Source organism: Euleptes europaea, chromosome 17, assembly GCF_029931775.1.
Source record: "Euleptes europaea isolate rEulEur1 chromosome 17, rEulEur1.hap1, whole genome shotgun sequence".
Lineage (NCBI taxonomy): Eukaryota > Metazoa > Chordata > Lepidosauria > Squamata > Sphaerodactylidae > Euleptes > Euleptes europaea.
This window is the reverse complement of record NC_079328.1, coordinates 49,676,457-49,700,982: the sequence shown is the minus strand read 5'-3', so window position 1 is coordinate 49,700,982 and position 24,526 is coordinate 49,676,457. Positions and strand designations below refer to the sequence as shown.

General features: G+C 50.9%; 1 protein-coding gene across 1 annotated transcript in view; it reads right to left on the bottom strand.

The window, feature by feature from the left end:
- Positions 1 to 6,371: 6,371 nt before the first annotated feature.
- The window catches only part of ZC3H18 (zinc finger CCCH-type containing 18), a 53,556-nt gene continuing 35,401 nt past the window's right edge, over positions 6,372 to 24,526 (bottom strand). Inside the window, exons 10-19 of the mRNA XM_056862749.1 lie at positions 22,804 to 23,004; positions 21,947 to 22,072; positions 19,643 to 19,744; positions 16,833 to 16,976; positions 16,221 to 16,373; positions 14,693 to 14,853; positions 13,668 to 13,879; positions 11,365 to 11,464; positions 7,726 to 7,822; positions 6,372 to 6,698 (exon numbers count right to left, since the gene is read on the bottom strand). Of these exons, the coding sequence (XP_056718727.1) occupies positions 6,494 to 6,698; positions 7,726 to 7,822; positions 11,365 to 11,464; positions 13,668 to 13,879; positions 14,693 to 14,853; positions 16,221 to 16,373; positions 16,833 to 16,976; positions 19,643 to 19,744; positions 21,947 to 22,072; positions 22,804 to 23,004 (1,501 nt within the window). The 3' untranslated portion in view covers positions 6,372 to 6,493. The remainder of the gene's footprint in view (positions 6,699 to 7,725; positions 7,823 to 11,364; positions 11,465 to 13,667; positions 13,880 to 14,692; positions 14,854 to 16,220; positions 16,374 to 16,832; positions 16,977 to 19,642; positions 19,745 to 21,946; positions 22,073 to 22,803; positions 23,005 to 24,526) is intronic.

The following is a 24,526-nucleotide window of genomic DNA, read 5'->3' as shown; positions in this document are numbered from 1 at the left end:
GAGAGAAAGAAAGAAAAAGAGAGAGAAAGGGAGAAAGAAATGGAGCAAGGGAGAGAAAGAAAAGGACAGAGGGAGACAGAAAAAGAAAGAGGCCATTTATGCATGGGAGGTTTTGCCTTGGATTTGCCACTCGGTGGGGCGCGGCGGCAGGCTTGTGAGAGGCGAGCAGGGTGGGGCAGAGGGCGCCTCCTTGGCACCCACCGACCAGCCATGCCCCTCCGCCCGCACAGGCCCAGAGGGCGCCGGAGAAGCCGCCGGCCATGCCGAGTGTGAGCGCTCGGCTTCTGTTCCCCGCTCTCCCACCCGCCTGGCTGGCCGCGCACGCTCCAGCGGCGGCAATGGCGGCAGCTTCTGTGGGAGAGTCCGGGGGCCACCGCCATTCATGTCGGAGGTTCCCCACCCCTGGGCTACAGCCTCCCCCATCCGGGGTGGGGCAGAGCCGGAAAGGCCAGCGGCTTGGAGGAACCGTGCGTGCCGGCAGAAAGGGCTACGCGTGCCGGAAGTGGCACCCGTGCCATAGGTTCGCCAACACGGTTCTAGGACATACGTTGGCCACTGTGGGGAAAAAAACCCCAAATCTAGATGGTCTAATCTAGGTGAGCTCTGATCTGGATGGCCCAGGCTAGGCTGATCTCATCAGATCTCAGAAGCTAAGCAGGGTCAGCCCTGGTTAGTATTTGGATGGGAGACCACCAAGGAAGGCCAGGGTTGCTGTGCAGAGGAAGGCACTGGCAAACCACCTCTGTTAGACTCTTGCCATGAAAACCCCAAAACGGGTCGCCATAAGTCGGCTGCGACCTGACGGCACTTTACACACACACAATCTAGCCGAATGACTCTGCTGATGTTCTTATGTAGAGGTTTGCTTTAGCCATCGGCAGAGGTCACGCTGCGATGAGATTTGAACCTGCCACCTCCCCAGTCCTGGCCTTTCCGTTAGTATCTTGCCCACCAGCTCTCTAGCAGCCAAATAAGTCAATAAGGGTGTCGGATTGGGTTTCCCCGTGCTTTCCGTCATGCTTAAGGAAAACTTCCCTTTACCTTGTTGGAAAAAGCCCTCATAATTTTAATTGCCCTGATCTGGGCTGCCTGGCTAGCGTGATCTCATCAGATCTCGAAGCGAACCAGGGTCGGCCCTTGTTAATATTTGGATGGGAGACTCCCAAGGAATACCAGGGTCGTGACCCAGAGGCAGGCAATGGCAAACCACCCCTGAACATCTCTTGCCTTGAAAATCCTAGGGGGTCACACAAGTCAGCTGTGACTTGATGGCACAAAACTAAAAAAAAAAAAAGTATTCATTACATGCATGTCCATTTCGTCCACTGGCTAAGCCACACAAAAGCCTTGGATATCCTAATTATAGTTAGGGAAAGTATACATCACAGTATTTATGAATTTATCTGAAAAATAATTGAATGAGTCAGTGCTCCTGAGTGGCTCAGCCAAAGCAGCCAATCCACAGGGCCATCAGTTAAAATCTCACCCCTGCCACAAGCTCACTTGGCAGCCTCAGGAAAGCCATTCTTCTGGCCCTAGCCCCCTCCCCAAAATAGGGGAAATACTAATGGTCTCCCTTACAGGGCTATTGTGACCATTAAAATAAGATAACGTGCATGATGTACTTTGAACACCAAAATAACTACATAAATGCTAAGCATTATTATAACTGGTGGCCACAATCCAACACGGTGTGTTTAAAGCCTCATCATAAATAGGATTTTTGGGGTATCTCCTTGTGCACTGCCGGGATTTAAAAACATTGGTGGTCTTATTTTCATAGATGCATCCTATGTTGGTATAGGTAGGGGTGAGCTATTTCTCTGTCTTGTTTTTTCAAAAAGTTATTATTGTACCTGCTCAGATTTCATGAGGAGTAAACTGTGAGTGAATAAATTAGAATCTGATCATTTGTCGTGTTCGTTCATTGAGAATGCAGTTTGATCGCTGAATGCTAATTGCCTGTTAATAAGACAATCATAATGTTTCCTCACTTACAGGATTGGGAAAGCATTCTGGGACAACGTCAACTTCTGTAGTGGGAGGTGGGAGGGGGCATTTTATGTATGTATTTAATTGCATTGGCTCCCTGCTTTTAATTCAGTGCAGCTTCTTAAGGGGAGGGGCCGTGGCTCAGTGGCAGAGCATCAGCTTGGCGTGCAGAAGGTCCCAGGTTCAATCCTTGGCATCTCCAGTTAAAAGGACCAGGCAAGTAGGTGTTGTGAAAAACCTCAGCCTGAGACCCTGGAGAGCCGCTGGCGCTCTGAGTGGACACTACTGACTTTGGTGGACCGAGGGTCTGATTCACTATAAGGCAGCTTCATGTGTTCATGTGATTAGGCTGAGACCTGCTTGGTTCAGCCTAACCTACCTAACAGGGTTGTTGTGAGTAAAATAGGGAGGAGAGACTCATGTCTGTTGTATCACATTCTGTGGAAGAGGGGCAGGATAGCGCCATACAGGATTCTTCACCCCTGCTTCTACAGGAGCTTCTGCAGCAGAACTAATGAATGTTTATTATGACTAATTATCAGAAATGATATCCAGATAGCACCCAGGTATCAGCCTGATGGCAAACAGCTGTATGGAATGCAATAAAGTACACTTGGCAACTGCATGAAACAAAAAACAAAACAAATATAAAAAATTAAGCTACGGATTTTTGGAACGAGGAGGGAAGTAAACACGAAAGGGGACAGAAAGTAAATACCATCAGAAGAGCAGCCCAGAGTCAACTATCTGGAGGAGCTTGGCTCCGTATCCTGGGGTCTAAGAACGTGCATGACTGGCCACGGGATGCATGGTCAGATAAGCCTTGTGGTAGAGCCCTCTTACGACTATACCACTTCAGAACGCAGGTGGGAGGTCACCCTGGGCGCACGCTCTCCTCCTGACTTCCTCTGAAAATCCTCTCCACTGCATTGGGAGCGCTCCCACCCTGACGCTTCTCCCCTAAGGAATTTCTGCAGGGGAAGAATTCCCCACCAGCCAAAATCCCCCCTAGAAGGCCTTGCCAGCATGGTGTAGTGGTTAGAGTGTCAGACCAGGATCTGGGAATCCCGGGTTCGAATCCCCACTCTGCCATGGAAGCTCCCTGGGTGACCCTGGGCCGGTCACACACTCTCCGCCCAACCTACCTCAGAGGGTTGTTGTGGCGAGGATAAAAGGAAGGAGAGGACGATGATTTAGGTGCTTTGGGTCCCCGGTGGGGAGAAATGTGGGCTATAAATAAAGGAAATTTAAAAAGAAAACCACCTGGTCTGTCTACCATTCAGTCTTTTGTAAGGGCTGCTTTCTTTTAAAACCCAGCTTCCAACGCTCCCTCCCTCCGAGTCCCACTGAAACATGAAACCAGCTGTCTTTTGGCCCTTCCCGCCCGGCTGGCACTGTCTTCCCCCAGAGAGCTACCCAAGGCTGGCACATGGGCAGGGCGCGCGGCACATAAATCGCCACGTGCTTTTTGGCCAGCCCCACCAAGGCGCCTCACAGCTGGATGGGCAGGGCAGTCTCCTCAAGAGGCACAGGTGCCGGGAACCAACCAGGGCCGGACAACAGCCACGCCCCTCTTACCTGAGGGCCCCCAGGTGACGTCACCCACTCCTTCCTCCTCTGCAGTGGGGGCTGTGTCTTGCACACCTCGAGCAAAGGCCAGAACTCCCAAATGAGGCAAGAGTGGACAGGTCTTGGCTGGACAACACCTTTCCCAGCAGTGTAGTTTTGCCATTGCCTGCCAGAGTATTGACCCTGGCCTTCCTTGGTGGTCTCCCATCCAAGTCCTAATAAGGGTTGACCCTGCTTAGCTTCCGAGATCTGACAAGATCAGGCTAGCCTGGGCCTTCCAGGTCAGGGCTTACAAAGGATTACTGAGGATTGGCATCTGCCTCCTTCTCCCCAATCTTGCCTCCAACTGATCAAGTTAAATCTGACATATTTCTATCATTTTTTAAAAAAGGTTAAGCACACAGGTATTTTAGTGTTCCTTGAGGTTCCACCGGCTGACTCTCCCAACCTAGCCAGTTCATCACAGCAAGAAATTTGTCTCCGTTGTATCGTTGGCTTTTCCCTGTAGAAAAATAAGCACCTGTAGATCTTTCACAAAACCACACAGGCATTGGGCTTGGATCTGTTCAGTTAGGAGCCTTCTTAGCCTCCATCTCTCTCCGTTCACTCCTACATGTTGTGCAGGTTTTTTAAACACACACACAAATCTACAACCAAGATCTTCAAAGGGAGCAGAGCACTTGCCTGTTACATGCTTCCAGCAGGTTGCAGCAAAGCAAGACTACTTCACCTTTGGACAAAGCTAGCGGGAGCTTCGTCCCCCAGGAACGGAGAAAAAATGCCACTGAGAAACAGGCTAGAAAGGGGTAGTAATTGTTTCAAAGGAAAAAGGCCCCTGAAAAGCAGCTGAGGCCATTGTATGGGGCCACCAGTTGCTTCATGGTCTTTAAAAATGCAACCCCCCTCACAACCAAAAGTCTCCTAGGAGCACAGTCTGGAGGCAAAAGCTTGCGCTCAAAGCGGGCTGCCCTGTGCTGCGTGTCCAGCAAACAAGCGATGGGCGAGGGTCAGTAGCTGCAGTCCTCCCGAGCTGACTAAAAACATTGCCCTTAAAGTGGAAAACTGCACCTGCTTAAATCAATGCTCCAATCCCTCCAAGAGAATCTCACCTCCACAGTCGCGTTTTCTGAACAGAGGCATGAGAGTTTATTTAACTTTTCGTTCAGAAGAGCCAGTATTGGGAGGCTACCGTTACCCCTCTTCTGAATTTCAACAGCAGTTTAGTGGGCATCCAAGACAATGTTTAAGGTGTAGAAAACAGCAAGAGTCCAGTAGCACCTTAAAGACTAAGGAAATTTCTGACAGGGTAGGAGCTTTTGTGAGCCACAGCTCACTTCTTCAGAGCCAGATCTACTGGCAGAACCAGGGAAATAAGAATTTCCAGATGCTCTGAAAACTCTGTCCTTACAAGCAGAGAATTAAACTTGATTTGCAAGAGGCCCTTTACGGATACAGGCACTATATCCCAGGAGTACTCCCTGACATATTTTGAGGCAGGGAAGAGAACAACTGAAAACCAACAGGGCTGCCATTATGGAGTGAACAGCTAAGCAGAGACTTCCGTGCAAAATTTAGTGGCTTGCAGAAAATGTTTGAGCGCCTCAGCTACAGAACAGTAGTCAGGGAGAGGTTTTCACCTTTCCAGCAGGCACAGAAGAACCTTTCTGGAACAGACCAATCCCCTTGTTTACTGCCCCCCTCCCCACCACATCCCAGTTTTGAAATACAGAAGTACAAATACATCTTATTTTGCATATTCAGATCACCTGCAGAGGCAGATTTACCACAGAGGTGAGTAAAGAAGAGTTGGTTTTTATATGCCGACTTTCTCTACCACTTAAGGGAGACTCAAACCAGCTTACAATCCCCTTCCTTTCCCCTCCCCACAACAGACACCCTGTGAGGTAGGTGGGGCTGAGAGAACTCTAACAGAGCTGTAACTTGCCCAAGGTCACCCAGCTGGCTTCATGTGTAGGAGTAGGGAAACAAACCCAGTTCACCAGATTAGCCTCCGCCACTCATGCAGAGGAGTGGGGAATCAAACCTGGTTCTCCAGATCAGAGTCCACCACTCCAAACCACTGCTCTTAACCACTACACCATGCTGGCTACCACCAGGGGGGGAACCCCACTGAAGTAAAATGGTAAAAGGCGGAAGTTATCGGATACCTCAAGGCAGAGCCAGGGACAGGAACAGAAAAGGCCAAAGAGTAGGAACTGTTTATCAAAATACTTTATTTTCAGTGTAACCCCTCAAAAAAAATGGCCCTCCTTATGAGACACACATCCCGACAAGACCTTTGCCTTTTCTCTTTTAAATCAACTAAAACAATCTTTTCTTTAAAATAAAAGACACCAGGGATCTTCCAACCAGACCTCCATTGCAAGGATATCTATGTAAATTCATTTAGTCCCTGTTGGGGACAAGGGGAAGGCAGAGAGACAACCGGTGGGGAGGGGGGGGCACGCTTCCGGAAGGCGACGGTAGTTTTAGGCTCTCTCCTTGCACGGTATGCAGAACTAGGACTGCATTGCTGAAGACAACCCCACAGACAGCAGAGCTAACTACGGAATACGGCTCATCGCTAGCAGAGAGGAGGGTGGGGCGGGGGCACCGGGCAGAGCTGCCGTTCAGTGTCTGCAGTGTCTGATGACCATGGAAAAACACCCAATGGGCTGGCTGGCTGCCTCTGCCACGGTGCCAGCAACGTGTGGGCTGGGAAGGAAGACGGAGGGAGCCGCCTCAGATCCAGAGGGTGTGGGGGGGGAGGGGTTGTAGCTAACAAACCTCTCTTCTCCCCCCCATTTCAATTTTTAAAAAGGATCACAGCCAAAAGAAAAAAAAACAGAACGTCAGAATCCGAAGTGGCTGCTTGTACGCTATTTATAAAAACACAGAGAGCAGTCTCTAATCCGGGGCAAGCCGAGGAAGCCTATGCTTTCCCGGGGATCTTGGCCCGCTTGCGGGCAATGGCGTCCTCCACGGCCTTCAGCTGCTTCAGGAGTTCCTCCCGCCGGGATAACGTGCTGGACTTGCCCGATTTTGCAGTAGCAGCTGGGGGGGCGGGATCAGCCCCCTTGCCAGGGATGCTCGTGACTTTGCTGGAGCTCTTGGACTGGGGAGATGGCAGACGCTTCCTAGGATGGGAAAAAGCACACAGTGGTGAGAAGCGGAAGGGCTGGCAAAGAATGGGGCCGATTCCAAGTTAAGCAAGGAAGAGTCTGTGGGAGTGGCTGCTGCTGGCCATTCCGGTCCTAGGAATAAGGAGTTCTGCTCCAAAAGTTTTGGAAACACGAAACAGGTGGTCTACCACTGAGCCATGGCCCCTCCCCTAATTTTGATCCCTGCCTTTGCTGTGAGGAATCCAACATTTAGAGCACAGCGCTTATTCAAATAAATCTGGCATTCCAGCAAGATTCTCCCCCCCGCCCACATACACACGCTTTCCATTGTGAAATGGCATGTGTATGTCCTCAAGAAAGTTTTGAGACAAACTGGGCTCTATGCAACTATCTGCAGATATGAACGTTGCTATTTCCCCCTTCTGCTGGGACCCACTGAGCCCCCTTTGGGCAAAGTGGGGAGGGGGTCTGCGGTGGGAGGGGGAAAATGGCAGAAATCACTGCCCCTCTCTTCTGTAAACTGAAATGCCTGACTGTGGTAGGAACCATGTAGTTTGACACATTTCCCAGGAAACAATTCCTCCTTTCAAAGGTGGGAGAAACAAAAATCTGGTCCCAACCAGCATAAGAAAACATTAACATGAAGTGTAATGAATTCTGAACTCTCCCAGTTCTGTAAAAACCTGAGGGTTTTGAATGTTTAGTTTTAAAAAATGCTTAGTTGTCAGACTGCAAATTCTGAATGCCCATTAAAATCCTCACATCAGCCACCGGAGTCCACTGAGAGGGTGAAAAGCTCCACCCTTCTGCCACCTTGCCTGTGACGGGGGGGGGGGGGGAGAAATTCAGACATCCCCAGATCAAGGAAAGCCTACGCAGCCTCTAGAAGGGCAGTGCCAGGAGATTCCCTGCCAAGTCAGATCGCTATCAGCAGTTGCCAAGCATGTGGCCCACAGACAGGGAGGCCCTTCGAGGAGCCTGCAGGAATAAACAAGGCAGAGGTGCCAAAAGCAGACAGCTGAGAACTGGGAGTGAAACTCACTTGTCGGCCTGAGCTGGGGAGGGCTTGGGATTTGGGCCCCGCTGGCGCTCTTGTTTGGGCGAGGAGATCCTTCCCCCGAGCTTCCTATCACGAGGACCTGGGACAGAGTGGAAGGAAAAACAAACAAGTCACATGACCGGAGTGAAGCCATCACATGCCCAAAAAAGCTTTGCACGCATTTCACTCTAAAATCCTTGCAACACCCCTGTAAGGTAGGGACGCACTGCAGATGGGAGACTGTGGGTGGCTGGCCTCAGATGGGATTCCTGGTAGAGGTGAGATTGGAACTGGGGATTTTCCGTCTCTCTCACTCTCGTCGCCAGTAGCGCTACCCAAGCCCTAATTAACACCCCACAGCTTCTTGGAAGACAGGTCAGCCTCAGGAATGAGGCACAGTTAACTGATGCTCCAAGGAAAGTCATCTTCTTGGCAACAGTTAAATAAGCCAGAGACAGTCTCAGGGATGGCAGCCCGGGCCTGACAGCAAACACCGAAGGAATCCAGGTTAAGCGCTGGTTGCCTCATAATCAGTTCTGCTTGGCTGAGTCAGCCCCAGCAACACACGGGAAAGCTGGGAGCAGCCCCCCGGGACCTTGAACGGACTGTTCGAAATAAGGACACCACATCATGGAGAGGTACATTCTGGGACCCGATAAATGGGGGGGGGGGAAAGGAACCAATCAGGACAGCTCTGTCAGCACCGGCAGAGGCTACAAAACATGCCCCTTCCCAGCTGCTATTCCAGATGTGGCCCAAAGAAGGAGGAGGACGAGGAGAAAAAGAGTTGGTTTTTGTATGCCGACTTTCTCTACCTTTTAAAGAGAATCAAACCGGCTTCCTTAACTTCCCTTCCCCTCCCCAAAACAGACACCTTGTGAGATAGGTAGGACTGAAAAGAGTTCAGAGAGAACTGTGACTAGCCCAAGGTCACCCAGCTGGCCTGATGTGTAGGAGTGGGGAAATCAAACCCGGTTCTCCAGATTAGAGTCTGCTGCTCCTAACCACTACACCACACGGACTCTATTACTGATAAATATTCATAAACGTATATTTATTATTTATATTATTTATCAAGCAAATGCGCCAGACACTAGGCGAAAACCAAGAACAAGAGCAGGCTTACCATCTGAAAGATTAAGAACAAGATATTTTAATAGAGGACAGGAAAATAAAAAAGGATCCTGTTCAAGAAGACCTCTCTGGCTGAAGGGTGGACTCATTGATGGGAATTTAAATTATGATTTGAAATTAACTTTCCTGCTTGGATCTTCATAGATTTCCTGGTTTATAACCATATATTGGTTTAGGGCAGGGTCGGCAAACTCATTAGTCAAAAGAGCCAAATATCAACAGTACAACGATGGAGATTTCTTTTGAGAGCCAAATTTCTTAAACTATATAGGTAGGTACACTGTTTATTAACTTAATAAACTTTAATTAAAGTTTTAAGTCTTAATTAAACTATAGGTACACTGAATAAAACTTGATATCATACTTAATAGTGATCTTATTTATTGATAAAAATTAAATTGTAAGTCCCTGCCATTTCCCCCTCCCCGTCCGGAGTCCTCGTCTGGAGGCCTGGTCTACCGCCATAAAAGCCTATTGGTAGAACTGGCCTCCGGCTGAGTCCCATTGGGAGGCCAGGTCTACCCATTGGCTTTCTTGGCAGTAGACCTAGCCTCCGGAGGCCCATAGAAGCCAATTGGTAGACCTGGCCTCTGAAGGGGGACTTTTTCCCCTCCTCGGAGTCCAGGTCTACCGCCAAGAAAGCCAGTGGGTAGACATTGTCAGATGTTGCCTCTGAGGAGGGAAAAAAGTAAGTAAGGTATCCATAAAATTAAATCATGACAATGCCTGACAAACACTTAATGTGAACAATGTGAGCAAACTTTTCTCTAGATTCACAGACGCAGTAAACACATGAGAACATAAGAAAGGCCGTGCTGGATCAGACCAAGGCCCTTCAAGTCCAGCAGTCTGTTCCCACAGTGGCCAACCAGGTGCCTCCAGGAAGCCCACCAGCAAGACCAGTGCAGCATCATTGTCCTGCCTGCGTTCCATAGCACCTGATATAATAGGCCTGCTCCTCTGATCCTGGAGAGAATAGGCATGCATCATGACTAGTATCCATTTTGATTAGTAGCCATGGATAGCCCTCTCCTCCATGAACAGGTCCACTCCCCTCTTAAAGCCCTCCAAGTTGGCAGCCATCACCACCTCCTAGGGCAGGGAGTCCCACCATTTAACCACGCGTTGTATGAAGAAATACTTCCTTTTATCAGTTTTGAATCTCCAACCCTCCAGCTTCAGCAGACGACCCCGAGTTGTACAATTACGTGTGTCCCGGGTAGGGGGCCCCACCCCGCACCCCGGGGCTTTCCCACCACCCTCCACTTACCAGACAAGCCCCTGCTGGCTCCAAAGTGTGCCTCTTCCCTACAGGGACCAGCAGGCCCAGAAGACGACGGGGGAACGGAGTCGGTGCCGCAGAAGATGGGGTGCCGCGGCCCAGCGCCGCTGCAGGGGACGCGCCGCCAAAGGAAGCCCGCCCCGCCCAACAGCTGATAGGCGGGCGGGGCGGGCCAGGAACCGCCGAGCCGCCCGGCCAGCAATCACGCGGCTAGAGGGAAGGCTTTAGCCTCCCAACCATTGAGGGCAAGGGAAAGGGGGACCCGGCCATTCTCCATGGCGGGGGGGAGGGGGAGAGACAGCGTGCCCGCTCTCTCTCCCTCAGGCACGCCGGCTCCGCAGTCCAGCTGCCAGCGCGAGCGGGTGCGAGAGCAGGGGCTCCGAACCAAGTTCGGAGAGCTGCACTCAACGGGCCAAAGAGCCGCATGCGGCTCACGAGCCACGGTTTGCCGACCCCTGGTTTAGGGGAACCAATACACCCATCCACACACACACTGTATACAACATGTGCGTTTTAGAAAAGGCTACATGGTGCACTCCTATAACTTTCTTCGTTATGTTAGATGCAATTGTGGCAAAGTAGTTTATTGTCCTAAAATGAAAAAGAAATCTTGTTTACTCACAGAAAGTAAGTCTAGTTTTGGAACACTCTGAAGACCTCAAGTAATAAAAACAGGAGTATACAAAGTCAGGCCGGTGGGCCCAAAGGACGATCCTTCTAGTGGAAGACAAGATGGCACTATTATGCCATACTGACCCCAGCAAGATACTTTCCTCATGTACAAGGAGGAGTTAGGTCAACGGGCGTGAAAGATGTCCACTGGGTCAATTCTAAGAGACTGTGTGTGTTTAACATACTCATACTTAATTTTCACCATGCTGTTTTAAGAGGAAAACTTAAAATTTTTAAAAGAATATTAAAAACCAAATATAACAAACGTAAATTTAAAAACTGACTTAAAAAACCCTCCAAGAATATTTCTTCATTCTTCTTCCAAAGTCTTTTTCTTTTTTGCTGTTGTTGTTTTTTAAAGTGCCTGTCCCAAATTCTGTAGGTGAGCGAAGCATGTGCAGAGGGCAGCACTGTTTGCTTTCCCAGCCAAAAGATTTCACCAATACAGCCGAGTCCTTCTAAGCCTCCAGTGTGAGCCAGCCCCACAGCAAGGGGGCCCAGCTGAACTACTGGAGCCTGGAGAGGTGCTACCACAGCGGCAGACGCTTCCTCACCTTTGTCTGGAGAGAGGTTGATCCGCTTTGCCGGGGGAGAGGCCTGCCTGTCCTTGTCGGAGGGCTCATACCTCTTCCGGCTGCTTCCTTTGTCAGCTGTCTAAAAACAGAACACAGGCCGTCAGTGCAAAAGCCCGGCCATACACCGGCGAAGGCCAGGAGGGGCCGCCTGGCAGAGTGGCGCTGCATGGAAATGCACCCTGGCACTTCTGGCCCTCGCGCCAAGTTTCTGCTTTGTCGCTGGCAGCCGGAGGCTTGCTTGCGCCTTGCAAGAAAAAGGTCAGAGACTGTGACATCAGGCTGGCTCAAGGCGGGTCAGCTGAGCGCCTGCCCGGGGCCCTGATCCAACCAAGACGTGGTTGGAGGCTTGCTTGCCCAACACAGGCTGTCTTAATTCATTCTTGCCTCCCAAGCAACTGTGTGCAGAACTTCACCGTGCCTCTTCAGAGCTGAAAGCACAGGAAAGCACCAGGAGCCTTATGATTTCTCCCCAGGGCTGAGTTCCTGGCCCCGCTGCTTCCTCTCGAGCAGACAGAAATGCCAGTTCCCAACACTGCTCCTGAGTTGAGCACCATCAAGAAAACACAAGCAGAGCAAGGCTGTGCACACACAGACCAGCTGTGATTTAGGATGCAACTGTGGGTAAGGGGAGAAGAGACACGGCCCACCACTGACCCTGGGATCACCCGGGACATGGTTGAGATGATCCGCCAGGCATGGCTTTTGAACATAAGCGGATGCCACCTGCCCGTTTGGGGAAACTAGGGAAGAGTTATATTGTGCCAAAACTACACAGGACCTCTGGTTGTGGGGTAGGCTGGTTTGTGCTGGGGGGGAGGGGGCTCCCATCCTGTGGGCAAGGCACAATGCATTTTGGGCTCCCGACACACGTTCTGCCAAAGGCCTTGTCCTCCCCTGCAGGCAAGACAACGGGCATTTGCTAGCTAGAAAATAACAGGCCGGGCTAGAAAATAACAGGCCGGGCTTGCACATCTATAGATACACCAAAATAGTTTCAGGACAGGAGCTGTGTTGGTCTGCGGTAGAAGAGCTGGATTAGAGTCCAGCAGCCCCTTAGAGACCAACAAGGCAAAGGGAACTCTGACTCTCGAAAGCTCATACCCCCAAAAATCTTGTTGGTCTCTAAGCTGCTCCTGGACTCAAATCTAGCAATTCCAAAATTCCCACACATCCCTGACCCTTCCTTCCTTCCACGTAAACATATACACACACCTATTCTAGCTGCTTTCAGCCAAGTTCGGTCATTTGCCTACTTAGCCCAGCACGGTCTACTCTGAGCAGGAGCAACCATCAAGGATCTTGTGTGCAGTAATAATAATAACTTCAACATTTCTCTACTTCAGGCACCTTCGCCTTTGGGCTAACACAAGGCCCCTGAATGCAGCAGGTAATACAAAGCAGCAAAGCCATTTTTTACAAGGATAGCCTGATTTCTGCACCCCACATTCCATAATCCCGAGCTGCGTGCAGCATCCACATTTGCATACACTCGTACATTCTGCCAGTTGTATTCTGAGAGGCAGAGAATTATGCTGAGCCCTGAAACCCAAGCACACACACCCCTTTTTGTGTCCAAGCCAAAAAAATCCAAACGGCACAAGCCCCATTGAAATGAAATGAAGTTAGGCACAAAAGTACCACTCTTGTTCACTTCAATGGGACCCACGCAGGAGCACTTCCTGACTGACGGTGCCCATGATGGGTCAAAATCAGCCTTCCCCCTTCGTCAGCTGCTTCACTTTGCTCTTGGGCTGTAGCTCCACACACCCAGCTGGAGGGACGATTTCTCTATGCAAGACTGATCAGGGGGCCCTGAGTCAGAGGAAGCCACCCTGCCCGCTGCTTGACATCCGGTCCCCGGTTGTGGAAATTCCAGACGCGTGGGATCACACTGGGACTTCTCCGTATTGCTCCGGAGAAGAAGAAAGAGTCGGTTTTAATATGCCGACTTTCTCTACCACTTAAGAGAGAATCAAACCGGCTTACAATCATCTTCCCTTCCCTTCCTCTCCTCACAACACACACCCTGCGAGGTAGGTGGGGCTGAGAGAGTTCTGAGAGAGACCTGTGACTGGCCCAAGGCCACCCAGCTGGCTTCATGTAGAGGAGTGGGGAAACCAACCCGGTCCACCAGATTAGAGTCCGCCGCTCATGTGAAGGAGTGGGGAATCAAACCCAGTTCTCCAGATTAGAGTCGGCCGCTCCTGACCACTGCTCTTAACCACTACACCACACTAGAGAAAGGAAGAGGGAGGACAAACGCTATAAGGAAGGGCCCTCACCTTGTTTAAGAGTGTGAGTTTGATTTCTTTGTGGGCGCTGAAGCCCGCCGGCTGCAGCTGAGGTGGTGGTGGCTGCTGCGGCTGGGGGGGCTGCTGGGCTTTACTCCCTGGCACGGGCTTGGCTGGCTTGGGCGGCTGTGCGGGCACCTCCCGTTTCCGTTTCTCCTCCTTGACGTTGCTGCCGCTGCCACCTTCTTTTTTCGACTTGCCTGCTTAAAAAAACAGAACCAGCCTCTGTGAGCAAAGAGCTGGACCATGTCCACCTTTCAGCTTCTACAAGTGGTGGGGAAGAATCACGCCTGTGTGCCAGCAACTGCGAACAATTCTCACTGTATTCTGTCATTAAGAAAAATTCGCACACTGAAACTGAAATCTGGAACAAATTATTAAAGCTAAACATAATTTCGGCCCTGAGCTGGATGGCCCAGGCTAGCCTGACTTCGTCAGATCTTGGAAGCTAAGCAGGGTCGGCCCTGGTTAGTACTTGAACGGGAGACCGCTGAGGAACTCCAGGGTTGCTACGCAGAGGCAGTCCATGGCAAACCACCTCTGAATGTCTCTTGCCTTGAAAACCCTATGTGGTAGCCATTAGTCAGCTGTGACTTGAAGGCACTTTCCACCACCACCAAACATAATTTCAGGTATGGGGCAATGAAGCTGACTTATAGAGACTCAGACGATGGAATCTCCTTGCTCGGGACTCCCTCCTTTGACAGAAGGGGCTCTCCAAGTCCAGGCCTTCCCTGCCCTGCTGCCTGAAACCCTTTAATGGAAACTGCCAGGGCTGGACTGGGGATTTTCACCAAGCAAAGCATGTGCTCAACTGCTGAGCTACGAGTCATTCTCGAATACAAAACTGCCTGATATTGTCTCAATAGATAATACCAGGTTTGATAGTCCAGTGTTATCAGTCAGTTTTGTATTCGGGAAGGACTCAATACGTCTTCACCCCACAAGGACTGAACCTGCGGCCCTCCGTTGTACCCAGAAGCTTGGGCTGAAGGTTGTGGTCACGAGGCACCTACCTCTCTCCTTCTTCTGCTGCGCGGGAGTCGGGGATCGGGAGCTGGCTGAAGACACGGGGCTGGGCAGGCCTGCGTACATGTCTTCTGAGTCTGCGCTGCGCACGGAACTGCTACTGGAAGAGGCACTAGAGACAGACGAGACACTACTCACACTTAGGGACCTGATGGAGGGGATGAGGGGAGAGAAAGGAGTGCAAACAGCATTAGCGCCTGCAGTAGAGACCAGACCTACAAGGAGTGGCTGAATCAGACCTTCGGCAGACGCCAGCTATCTTTTGTATTCGTGTAATCTGCTGAACATAGGTTTCTGCCAGTCAACTGCCTGCTGCGAGCCGCTCCCCACTCACTAGCTGACCTGCTGTGATGTCACGGAAAGCCCTGTCAACAGCAGGACACTTGCCAACAATACAAGCTTCTCGGAAGGCAGGCAAGTCAGTTGGATAGTGAAAAACTCCACACAGGCGATCTAAGGAACAGGAGTGGTTGTTTAATGAGAAACAGAGGAGGGGGGGCAATTGCTCCTGGGCAGACAGAGAAGCTCCACTGGAAACATTCTGCACTTGCACGAGGTCACCAAGTTCATCCCTGGTGAGGAGGAATCTGGGATTCTCAGAAGCATCGGGCGAAACAGCCCAACAGACTAGCACGTTGGCCGCCTCTGCACTGGGTTTTTTCCCCCTGGACTTCTTCCAGGCAACAGGCTTAAAGGCGCACCAGTCTTTTCCACACAACTAAATTAAACCAAGGCACACAACCACGTTGGCACAGGATGCCATGATGGCCACTAGTATTAACTGAAAAAACGATTGAATAAGCAAAGGACAGTTCCTGGCTGTGCCACCCACACACAGAGGGGAAAGTTTTCAGAGAGTCCATCAGATGACCATGTCAAGCAGCAGCCAACAGGAAATGGACACCTCTCTCTCTGGCCATTTATGCTTGGTAATTAGCAGCGCGTATCAGGCTGAATTTTTTTTGAGTTTTTCACACTGAACCGTCACTCAGGAAGTGACTGCGAAGCCAGCACATACTTGCTTCGCATTTCTTAAGAGCCTCTTTAAAGCGACCTTTTGTGTTTGCTCTGCCCTCACTGTGAAGAATCCTCTCAAGAAAGCATGCAAAATCACTGCCGTGCGTTAGCTGTGCATACGGAGGTTGCTAATGGCTATGCAAACAGGAACGAAGGAGCGGGCGAGTGGGGTGTGTGTGTGGTATTTCTCCTTTTGTATCGGGACCGTGAATAGACATTTTAAAGAGATTTAAAAAAAGAGATTTGAGCAAGCATCAAAATTGCATAAATGGCCTCTGGGAACTGTCTGGAAGGATCTGGCTAGATACTGGCAAGAGGCAGGGGGACAGTTGTTATCTTCCCACATGGCCATTCTTAGATTTTTATAACAAATGTCGATCTTTAACTCCCCCGTTCAAATTATCAACAAAAGTTTCAGGAAACAGACTCGGTGTCGGGAAGAGTGCCGCCACCTTTTTAGCCTCCTAACCCCTGCAGAAACAGAAGCGAGCCTCTCACCTGGATTTTCTGGAGCCAGAAGGGGACACGGAAACAGAGGCCGAAGAGGACCGGGAATGAGAGCGGGAGAGAGACCGAGATAAAGACCTCGAGCGGGAGCTGGAGCCGGTGTAGCTGCTGCCGCTGCCGCTGCCACTCAGGCTGATGGCTCGCCTGCAAGAGGACCAGTTAGAAACCAGTTAGGTTGCTTCCACACAGAGGCTGTGCTCCAGTTTGGTGTTCAAACCAGAGGGTTTAAAAAAACAACTACTACTACACAATGTTACAATCACCTTCCCTTCCCCTCTTCACAATAAACACCCTGTGAGGTAGGTGGGGCTGAGAGAGCTCTAAGAGAGCTGTGACTAGCCCAAGGTCACTTTAGTGGCCAAACATGATACGTGTGTGTGTGTGTGTGTGTGTGTGTGTGTGTGGGAGCCACGCTTGCAAAAGTATCTCAATTTCAGGCTTGGATGTCAAAACAGCCACTCAATTCTTTGGTCGTTTGTCTTTGGAGGAAGCCATTCCCCAAGCGTGCTGCAACCGCTCGGGGTGTCCCGCCTCCCTAGGCATCCCATGAAGCCATGCGCTCTTGGCAAAGGCAGATCTCGCCCACCTCCTCAGCCCTCCTACCTCCTGGGGGGTGTCCTCATTTGACGCTCCTTCCGCCTGGCTTCCCGGGCATCCCCTGTCTTGGCTGGTTCCGGTGCTGCTGGGGCAGTTTTCACGACCGGTGGCGGCGCTGGGGGGGCAGCTACTTTCTTCACAGGCCTGTCACTGGAGGAGTAAGATGGCATCAGGTGACACCTGTGGAGGTCACTAGGGAGAGCCCTGGACATCAGCCAGACTGGGGACATCCCGGTCTCCAACCTCAGCTGCTGCTGCGCTCTTCGGGGAGGCGGAAGGCAGCAGGCGCTTAATTTATTTAAAGCACGGACCTACCAAATGCTCAGCCTACAAGAGGCTTCACAATGACCTGGATGGCCCTGGCTAGCCCAATCTCGTCAGATTTCAGAAGCTAAGCAGGGTCGGCCCTGGTCAGTATTGGGATGGGAGACCACCAAGGAAGTCCAAGGTTGCCGCACAGGTAGTGGCAAACCGCCTTTCTCTCGTCTTGAAAACCCTACGGGGTCACCATAAGTCTGCTGCGACTTGGCGGCACTTTCCACCACTGTACCCATAACCAAATCTTAAAATTCTCTATCAGGGATGTCAAATAGCCATAATGACTTTGTACTGCAAAAAACAACACATTTTTAGGGGAGGGTGGTAGAGCATCTGCTTGGCATGCAGAACGTCGCCGGTTCAATCCCCAGCATCTCTGGTTAAAGGGACTAGGGAAGTAGGTGATATGAAAGACCTCTGCCTGAGACCCTGGAGAGCTGCTGCCGGTCTGAGTAGACAATACTGACTTTGATGGACTGAGAGTCTGATTCCGTATAAGGCAGCTTCATGTGTTCATATCTATTCTCAAAATCCAGCTCAACAATGGAAACAGGTGTGTATGGGGTGTGTGTGGGGGTGGACACTCTGTCACTGGAGGTCTTCCACGCAGAGGCTGGTCAGCAGTTCGGCAGAGATGTTCTCGCTTTGGATCCGTGTGTGTGTGTGTGGGGAGGGGTTGGGCTCAGCGGAAGGGCTTTGTTTCACTGAAAAAGCCTCCTCCTGGCACGTAGAACGTCCCGGGTTCAATCCCTGGCAGCAGCTCCAGTTAAAAGAGTCAGGCAGTAGGCAATGTGATGTGGAAGACCTTTCTCGGCCTGAGACCCTGGACAGCCGATGGCAGTCTGAGTAGACCAGTGGTTCTCAACCTTTTTTGCTCCATTCCCCCCTTTCACCATTGTTCAGAATATAATTTTCCCCTTCCTAACTAAAAAAACCCAACTACAATTTTACAGATTGTACATAAACTACAGGACATCACACTTTGCTGAGTAGTGGTCCCAATTCCCCCCCCCCCACCACCGAACCCTAAAATCCCCCCCGGGGAGGAATTCCCCCCTTGTTGAGAACCCATGGAGTAGACGGTACTGGCCTTGACGAACCGAAGGTCTGATTCAGTACAAGGCAGCTTCATGTGTGTGCGTGCGTGTGTCTGTTCGTGTTTGACTAGACGGCCTAGAAAGCCCCCCTCCCAACTCTAGGCATCTGCGGAATCCTTACTTTACATGGGTGCAAATCAGACTAGCCTATTAGATTAGCAAGGGGCACGGACTCTCTGGGCACCGAAGCTCACTGCATGTTTCTGCATAGCTGCAGCTACACTCGCTTGAGATGCTACCATGGGCCCAAACCACACAGCCCAGCACAGTGAAGAGATTTGCTGAGGCACTTGAAAAAAAAAACTGCTCATGGGTGAGAAGCCATCCGTCCTCCCTGGGTCTGCTGTGTGTACTCTGGTTGCGGCAGGCATGCGTGTCACGCTAAGGCGGCGCTGGAGTGCTTCTGTTTGTAAGGATATGACATCAGCTTCAAAATCAATATTTAAGCATCCTACGGCTGTTGTGTTTGCTTTAATTCACGCGCAGCCATCACAATAACTCTGGACCACACTTCAGGAACCTGATCAGGTTCCTTCCTGGCTCTAAATAAAAAGGCAACAAAGAGGGCCGGTAACGGCAACAGAAAAGAAATCCCTCCGGAGGTGCTAAAAAAGCACCTTCCGTGCTTGGTATCGGCCGCAATTCAGGCCCCGCGAGCATTCAGAGGTTTGGGAGGAAGAAGGGGGGGAATCACTCACCCCCCACCCCCGCACACCTTTGGGACATTCCCTTTTGTGTCTGTTGATGCAAACATGGTGAGCGTCACAGGTCCTACCCCAAGCCCTGGAAGCAGCTCTGGCCCCCCAGGCCTTTCTGCCTCTAGCTAGGACCATCCCTAATGCCTCTCAAGAGAGGGCAAAACAGACAAACACTTATAGTCCTTGCGCTTGCAAGGAGACACAATCCCCCCCACCAGGGGTATTTCGCTACCTCCCTCTAATGCAGGGGTCGATGTTTTTGAGCCTGTGGGCACCTTTGGAATTCTCACACAGAGCGGTGGGCACAGTCACAAACTGGCTGGCACAGGAGGCAGAGCCAGCCACAAAACATCAGGGAGCGAGGAGACATGTAACTCTCAAAGTCACTCTTCAACATTACAGGCAGAAACTCTCTAACAGGTTGCCTTCTAATCTGCGCATCCAGTCAGCAACCCTGCTGGGCAAAGCCCTGCCCACTTTCCAAAAGCACTTGGCGGGAGCTAGGAAAGGTATCAGCACCATGTTGGGGACTCTTGATCTAACAGCACCCTCTCCATTGCTGATCTACGCCTGGCTTGCAGCACGGGCCTCTCAGCCCAGAGGCCAATAGATGAACGCAGTTCAGGCCGTATGAACAAGCAGAAGGACGCAGCCTTCCGCTAGGCTGCAAAGGGACTCGCCCAGAGCGGGAGGAGAGCGTTACCTCTTTCCAGGCGGTGGCATGGGCTCCCCTTTGGTTTTAGCAGGAGGTTTATGTGGAGATGGCGTTGGGGAAGCAGACGGGGAGGATGAGAAGGACCGCGACCTGCAAGAGAAACAGAGAGAGAGAGAGGGAGATTGGGGGGGGAGAGAACTGTCCCTTGGCTGCAGCCGAAAGCTCTCCCCGCTTTGGGCTGCAGCCTACACCAAGAGCTGGGCCAGCGGATCCATCAACATGTGAGGGAGGGCCGCAACTGTGTGCAAACCCCCTCATCCAGCGTCACGCTGCTCTAGTAGGGCCTGCAAAGGTAAGATCAGGCTAACGGAGCATCCCAGAAGGCTCTGAAAGAGCTCCCCCTTTGATTTGAAATTCTGAGTAGCCAAATATTTTGAAAGTCCTCTCTGAGTGGATGGCGGCTTTTAAGTGTGCCAAATGCTTCCCATACCGTGTCCACAGGACTCGTGGGTGTCCACGGGACTCCCACACTAGCAAAGAATCAGGGTGGTGAAATTTAACCTCCGAGAACCTCCATTTTCTCTTGGCAGGTAGAGAAACAACAAGCTTTCTAGTGGAGGAGGGAAATTTCAAAACAGGTAGGCAATGCACCTCATAAACTCTGAGCGCCGAGGAGTGTCTGCCAAGATTTCCAGTAATCAGGAGTAACACGTCTGCACCCTACAGTGTCTCCTGGCCTCTTATCCCTTGTGAGGCATCTGACATCACAGACTTCCCTCTTTCCAGTCCCTGAAACCCTTGCGCATTCCTTGGGAAAACCCCTGGACTTCAGAAAAAAGAATGATTGCAAAAAGAGGCTATTTAATCAGCAGAGTTTGCGGAAGGGAGGGGAGGGCTCCTGGGCTGCTTTGGGGGTTACCAGACAGGATGGGCCTTTCTCGTTCCTTGGCCTTTCCAAGGAAAAGAGCAGTATTGCTGAGTCCTGAACTGGGGAGAGAGAAGACTCTTTCCTCTCCTCCATTCAGGTCCCAGCAATGCTGGGCTCTTCCTTCTCCAGGACCCGGAGGGCGGGGGAGCGAGGCAGAACGCAAGTGCTGAGCTTTGCACCCCCACTTTGAACCAAAGCACAGGGCTTCTAGGTCAAAGCTCTTTGCTGCAACACCTTAAATTACAGGCTGGTTCTCTTGGAAGAAGGAAAGGCGACATCACAGAGAGCAGACTCTGGCAGGCAATTCACAGGGATGTGAAAAGCAATGTGGGAAGAGAATCAGCGGCTGCCTGGCTCAGGGCCAAGATGAAGCCACGCGCTTCCCTGACGCTGTTATGGGGTGCTATAAAAACCCATAAAGACTTCTGGGTTTTCCTGCACGTCTGCCCTTGTTAACAGAGAGGACTCTTGTGAGTCACAAGACTGCCACAGACGTGATGACACAGGGTGATCATTATGGGTGTATTTAGACACCGCTGCACTATGCTGTATCGGTTCTGGCAGAAGTGGCCAATCCAAACACACAACCCAAGTGCCAGTCTAGGAAATGGCCCTTAGGTTTGGTCACAAGCTGAGCCTGCACATAAGTAAGTGAAACTATAATAGTGAATAGCCCTAATTGCCCTAGAGATGTAACATTTCCAGAAATGTTGAAGCTATGGAAAAAAACCCATTGTTTTTCCTGGAAAAAACAGACATTTGGGGAAAAACTGAAATATATACAATACTTACTGTCCAACCAAACCTTAACTAATACTGCTGCTTTAACATAAAATGCATCATTTATAATTTAGTATATAAAACTGCAATATTTGACATATTTATGGACTTTAAAAGTTATAAATGCTTTAGGTTCCTACAAACAAAATTGCAAATATACCCAATACTTGAGAGAGCTGCAAGCTGATGCGCCCTATACTTTAGCACATGTACCTTAATTCTTGCTACTTGGTTAGTTCTTAACTAAACTTTTCAGTTTTCTTGAGGCTTTGGTGCTGTTTCTGCCCCACGTCCTCCTGATCTTTTTTCTCCCTCCTGCAAGGTAGGGCAATAAGCTACTTTTTACTCAAGTCTGTGGCTAAATGTGTCACGGTGGTTTGAGGGAGAGGTGAAAAGGTCAACCACAACATGTCAAAAAGACAACAGAAGGCATGCAACTGTTGAGAAGCGATGAAAGCCCTGCATACTTCCCTCACGAAGACCAGATATCCTTCTAGGTGCAGAAATGCATCTCGGATTTAAGAGCGGTATATGTCTGCCTCAGGCCCACCCTGCCTTTAAAAGCACTTCACTTGTTCTAAAAGACTCATGTTGGAGATTCTGCAGAGGTATAACTGCCGGCTAAAAGGCCAGAGGAACCGTACCTGGATCGACTGCCTGAGAAGGAGCTGTGCCTGGAAGAGCGACTGGAGTAGGAGCTGTACGACGATGACCTGGATCGGGACTGCGAGGAACCAGAGCCAGAATAGGAGGAGGAGCGAGAGGATGATCTGAGAGGAGAAAGGAAGAGACAATGCTGCAGAATTTGCTAGAGCGGCGAGATTCTCGCACATGGGCTTCCTTGTTCTAAGGACCTTGGAAGCCAGCGTGGTGTAGTGGTTAAGAGCGGTGGTTTAGAGAGTTGGACTCTGATCTGGAGAACCGGGTTTGATTCCCCACTCCTCCACATGAGCGGCGGAGGCTAATCTGGTGAACTGGATTTGTTTCCCCACTCCTACAAACATGAAGCCAGCAGAGTGACCTTGGGCTAGTCACACTCTCTCAGCCCCACCTACCTCACAGGGTGTCTGTTGCGGGGAGAGGAAGGGAAGGAGATTGTAAGCTGGTTTGATTCTCCCTTAAGTGGTAGAGAAAGTTGGAATATAAAAACCAACTCCTCTTCTTCTTCCATTTATGCACCTTTGAGACGCCTCTAAGTTGACACGATCTCAGGGCTTGTGCCCAGCTACACCCTACCCCATACCTGGGGGCTACCCCCTGTGCCCAAGCGGTTTCCCTTTCCTTAGAATAACATTAGGACAGTCAGCTTCAGCACAAACCCGATCCCACCTGCCTGCAGCCTTTCAGTAACAGCCCCAGGGAATCCACGTTCTTCTCCCCTCTTAGTTTCCTTCCTCTCCACCACTGCTTCTCCCACTGGAACTAAGTCCAGGTAATCATCTGGGAAGGACGCAAACCGAGACCTGCTCTCTGCCCGCGTCTGGCCCTCTCAGGGGTGTACCTTGAAGAACCAGAGGCGGAGGCTGATGAAGCAGAGGTTTTCCGGCGCCGGTGAGCGCGGCTGGGAGAAGCAGACATCCCGTGCTTCTTCTTGGGGGATTTGGATCGGCGCCAAGGGTCCTTCCACTCATCGGCTCTCTTGGACTGAGAAGGGGTGGTCGGGGCCGTTTCCTTCTCCTTCTTTGGTGGCTCAGGCTGGCGGCTGGAAGAGAGACAGAAAGGGATGAGCGGTGACCGTGGGGGACAGAGCTGCTCTGGTTCGTCGCCCCAGCGCCATCTCCTGCATCTGGAGGGGCTCGTCCAAAACGTGACCTATGTAGCTGCTCCTGAGCAGGATGTGATCTGACACTTAAGCCACAAAGAAGGGCAAGTGGGTATCCCATCTGCCCCTGCTTGCCTTCAAGAAACAGGACGGGCAACTGGAACAGCCCCACAGGACTGTGGCGGGAGCTTAAGGGTGGGATGGGCAGGGGAGAGGCCCCCCCAGATCTTCTTCTTAATGCATCAGGCAGGGGAAGGGAGAGCTGGATATCATTTGTTGCTGTTGTCCAAAAGTGACAGCAACGGTTAGTATTCACGCTTTTTAAAGCGCTGCTGCTCTCACAGTCAGCCAGCCTCGGGTGGAACATTTATTTTATTTATTTACATTATTTATAGTCTGTCTTTCTCACCAGGACTCAAGGCGGATTACACAGAGTGAGTCAGCACGATCAGCTAAATGGGACATTCGTTACATGATGCATTAGGATTGTAGAGGCCTGGAACCAGCCAGAAATCTAAGAGACAGAACTGAAGCATAGCCCATAAATATTCATGTGACATATAAAGCGGTGTAAAAATTACATTGTAGGATCCTACTTACACCAAGCTATACACAAGAGTATAGACACGGTCCCTTTTCATTTATCCAAGTAAGTTTGTGAACCATTTTGCCTGCCTAGAAAAGCCCCTGGAATCATTCAGTTTTGCATAGTTTGTGGAAAGCCAGGGGAGGGGGAGCCTTCCTGACCCCCTCAGGAAGGAGGAGAAAGGGCATGTCCAGGCAGCTGTTGATTTTGCTCATTTGCGGGGTTGGCACCCACAAAGGCCCTGCTGAGATGAGCGAAGCTGTCGTGGTGCGGCAGAGGGGGAGAGGCAGTCCTGCAGATAAGAGGGGCCAAGGCCATGAGGGGATTTTTATGTGATAGTCAATACCTTAAATTGGGCCTGGTAAGAAAGGGGCAGCCAATAAAGGGAATGAAGAATGGGAGTCAAATCATACTCCCTATAGCTCCTGATAACAGCCGAGCTGCGACATTGTGCACCAACTGGAGTTTCCAAATTGATTTGAGGGGAGAGCACTGTACAGGGCATTCTGGTCAAACCCCATCACGAAGGAACAGCCTGTGCGGGAGCCCTGCCGGGAGATGAGAGGGAAACACATGAACACATGAAGCTGCCTTATACTGAGTCAGACCCTCGGTCCATCAAAGTCAGTACTATCTACTCTGGCCGGCAGCGGCTCTCCAGGGTCTCGGGCAGAGAGGTCTTTCACGTCACCTATCTGCCTAGTCCCTTTAACTGGTGATGCTGGGGATTGAACCTGGGACTTTCTGCATGCCAAGCAGATGCTCTACCACTGTGCCATGAGCCCACGGCCCCTCCCTCCAAGGCTCCGCTTACTTGGGGTGCTGTCATTACTTTGACTTATCAGATCAAACCCCTTCAGCTGTTCAATGAATGCA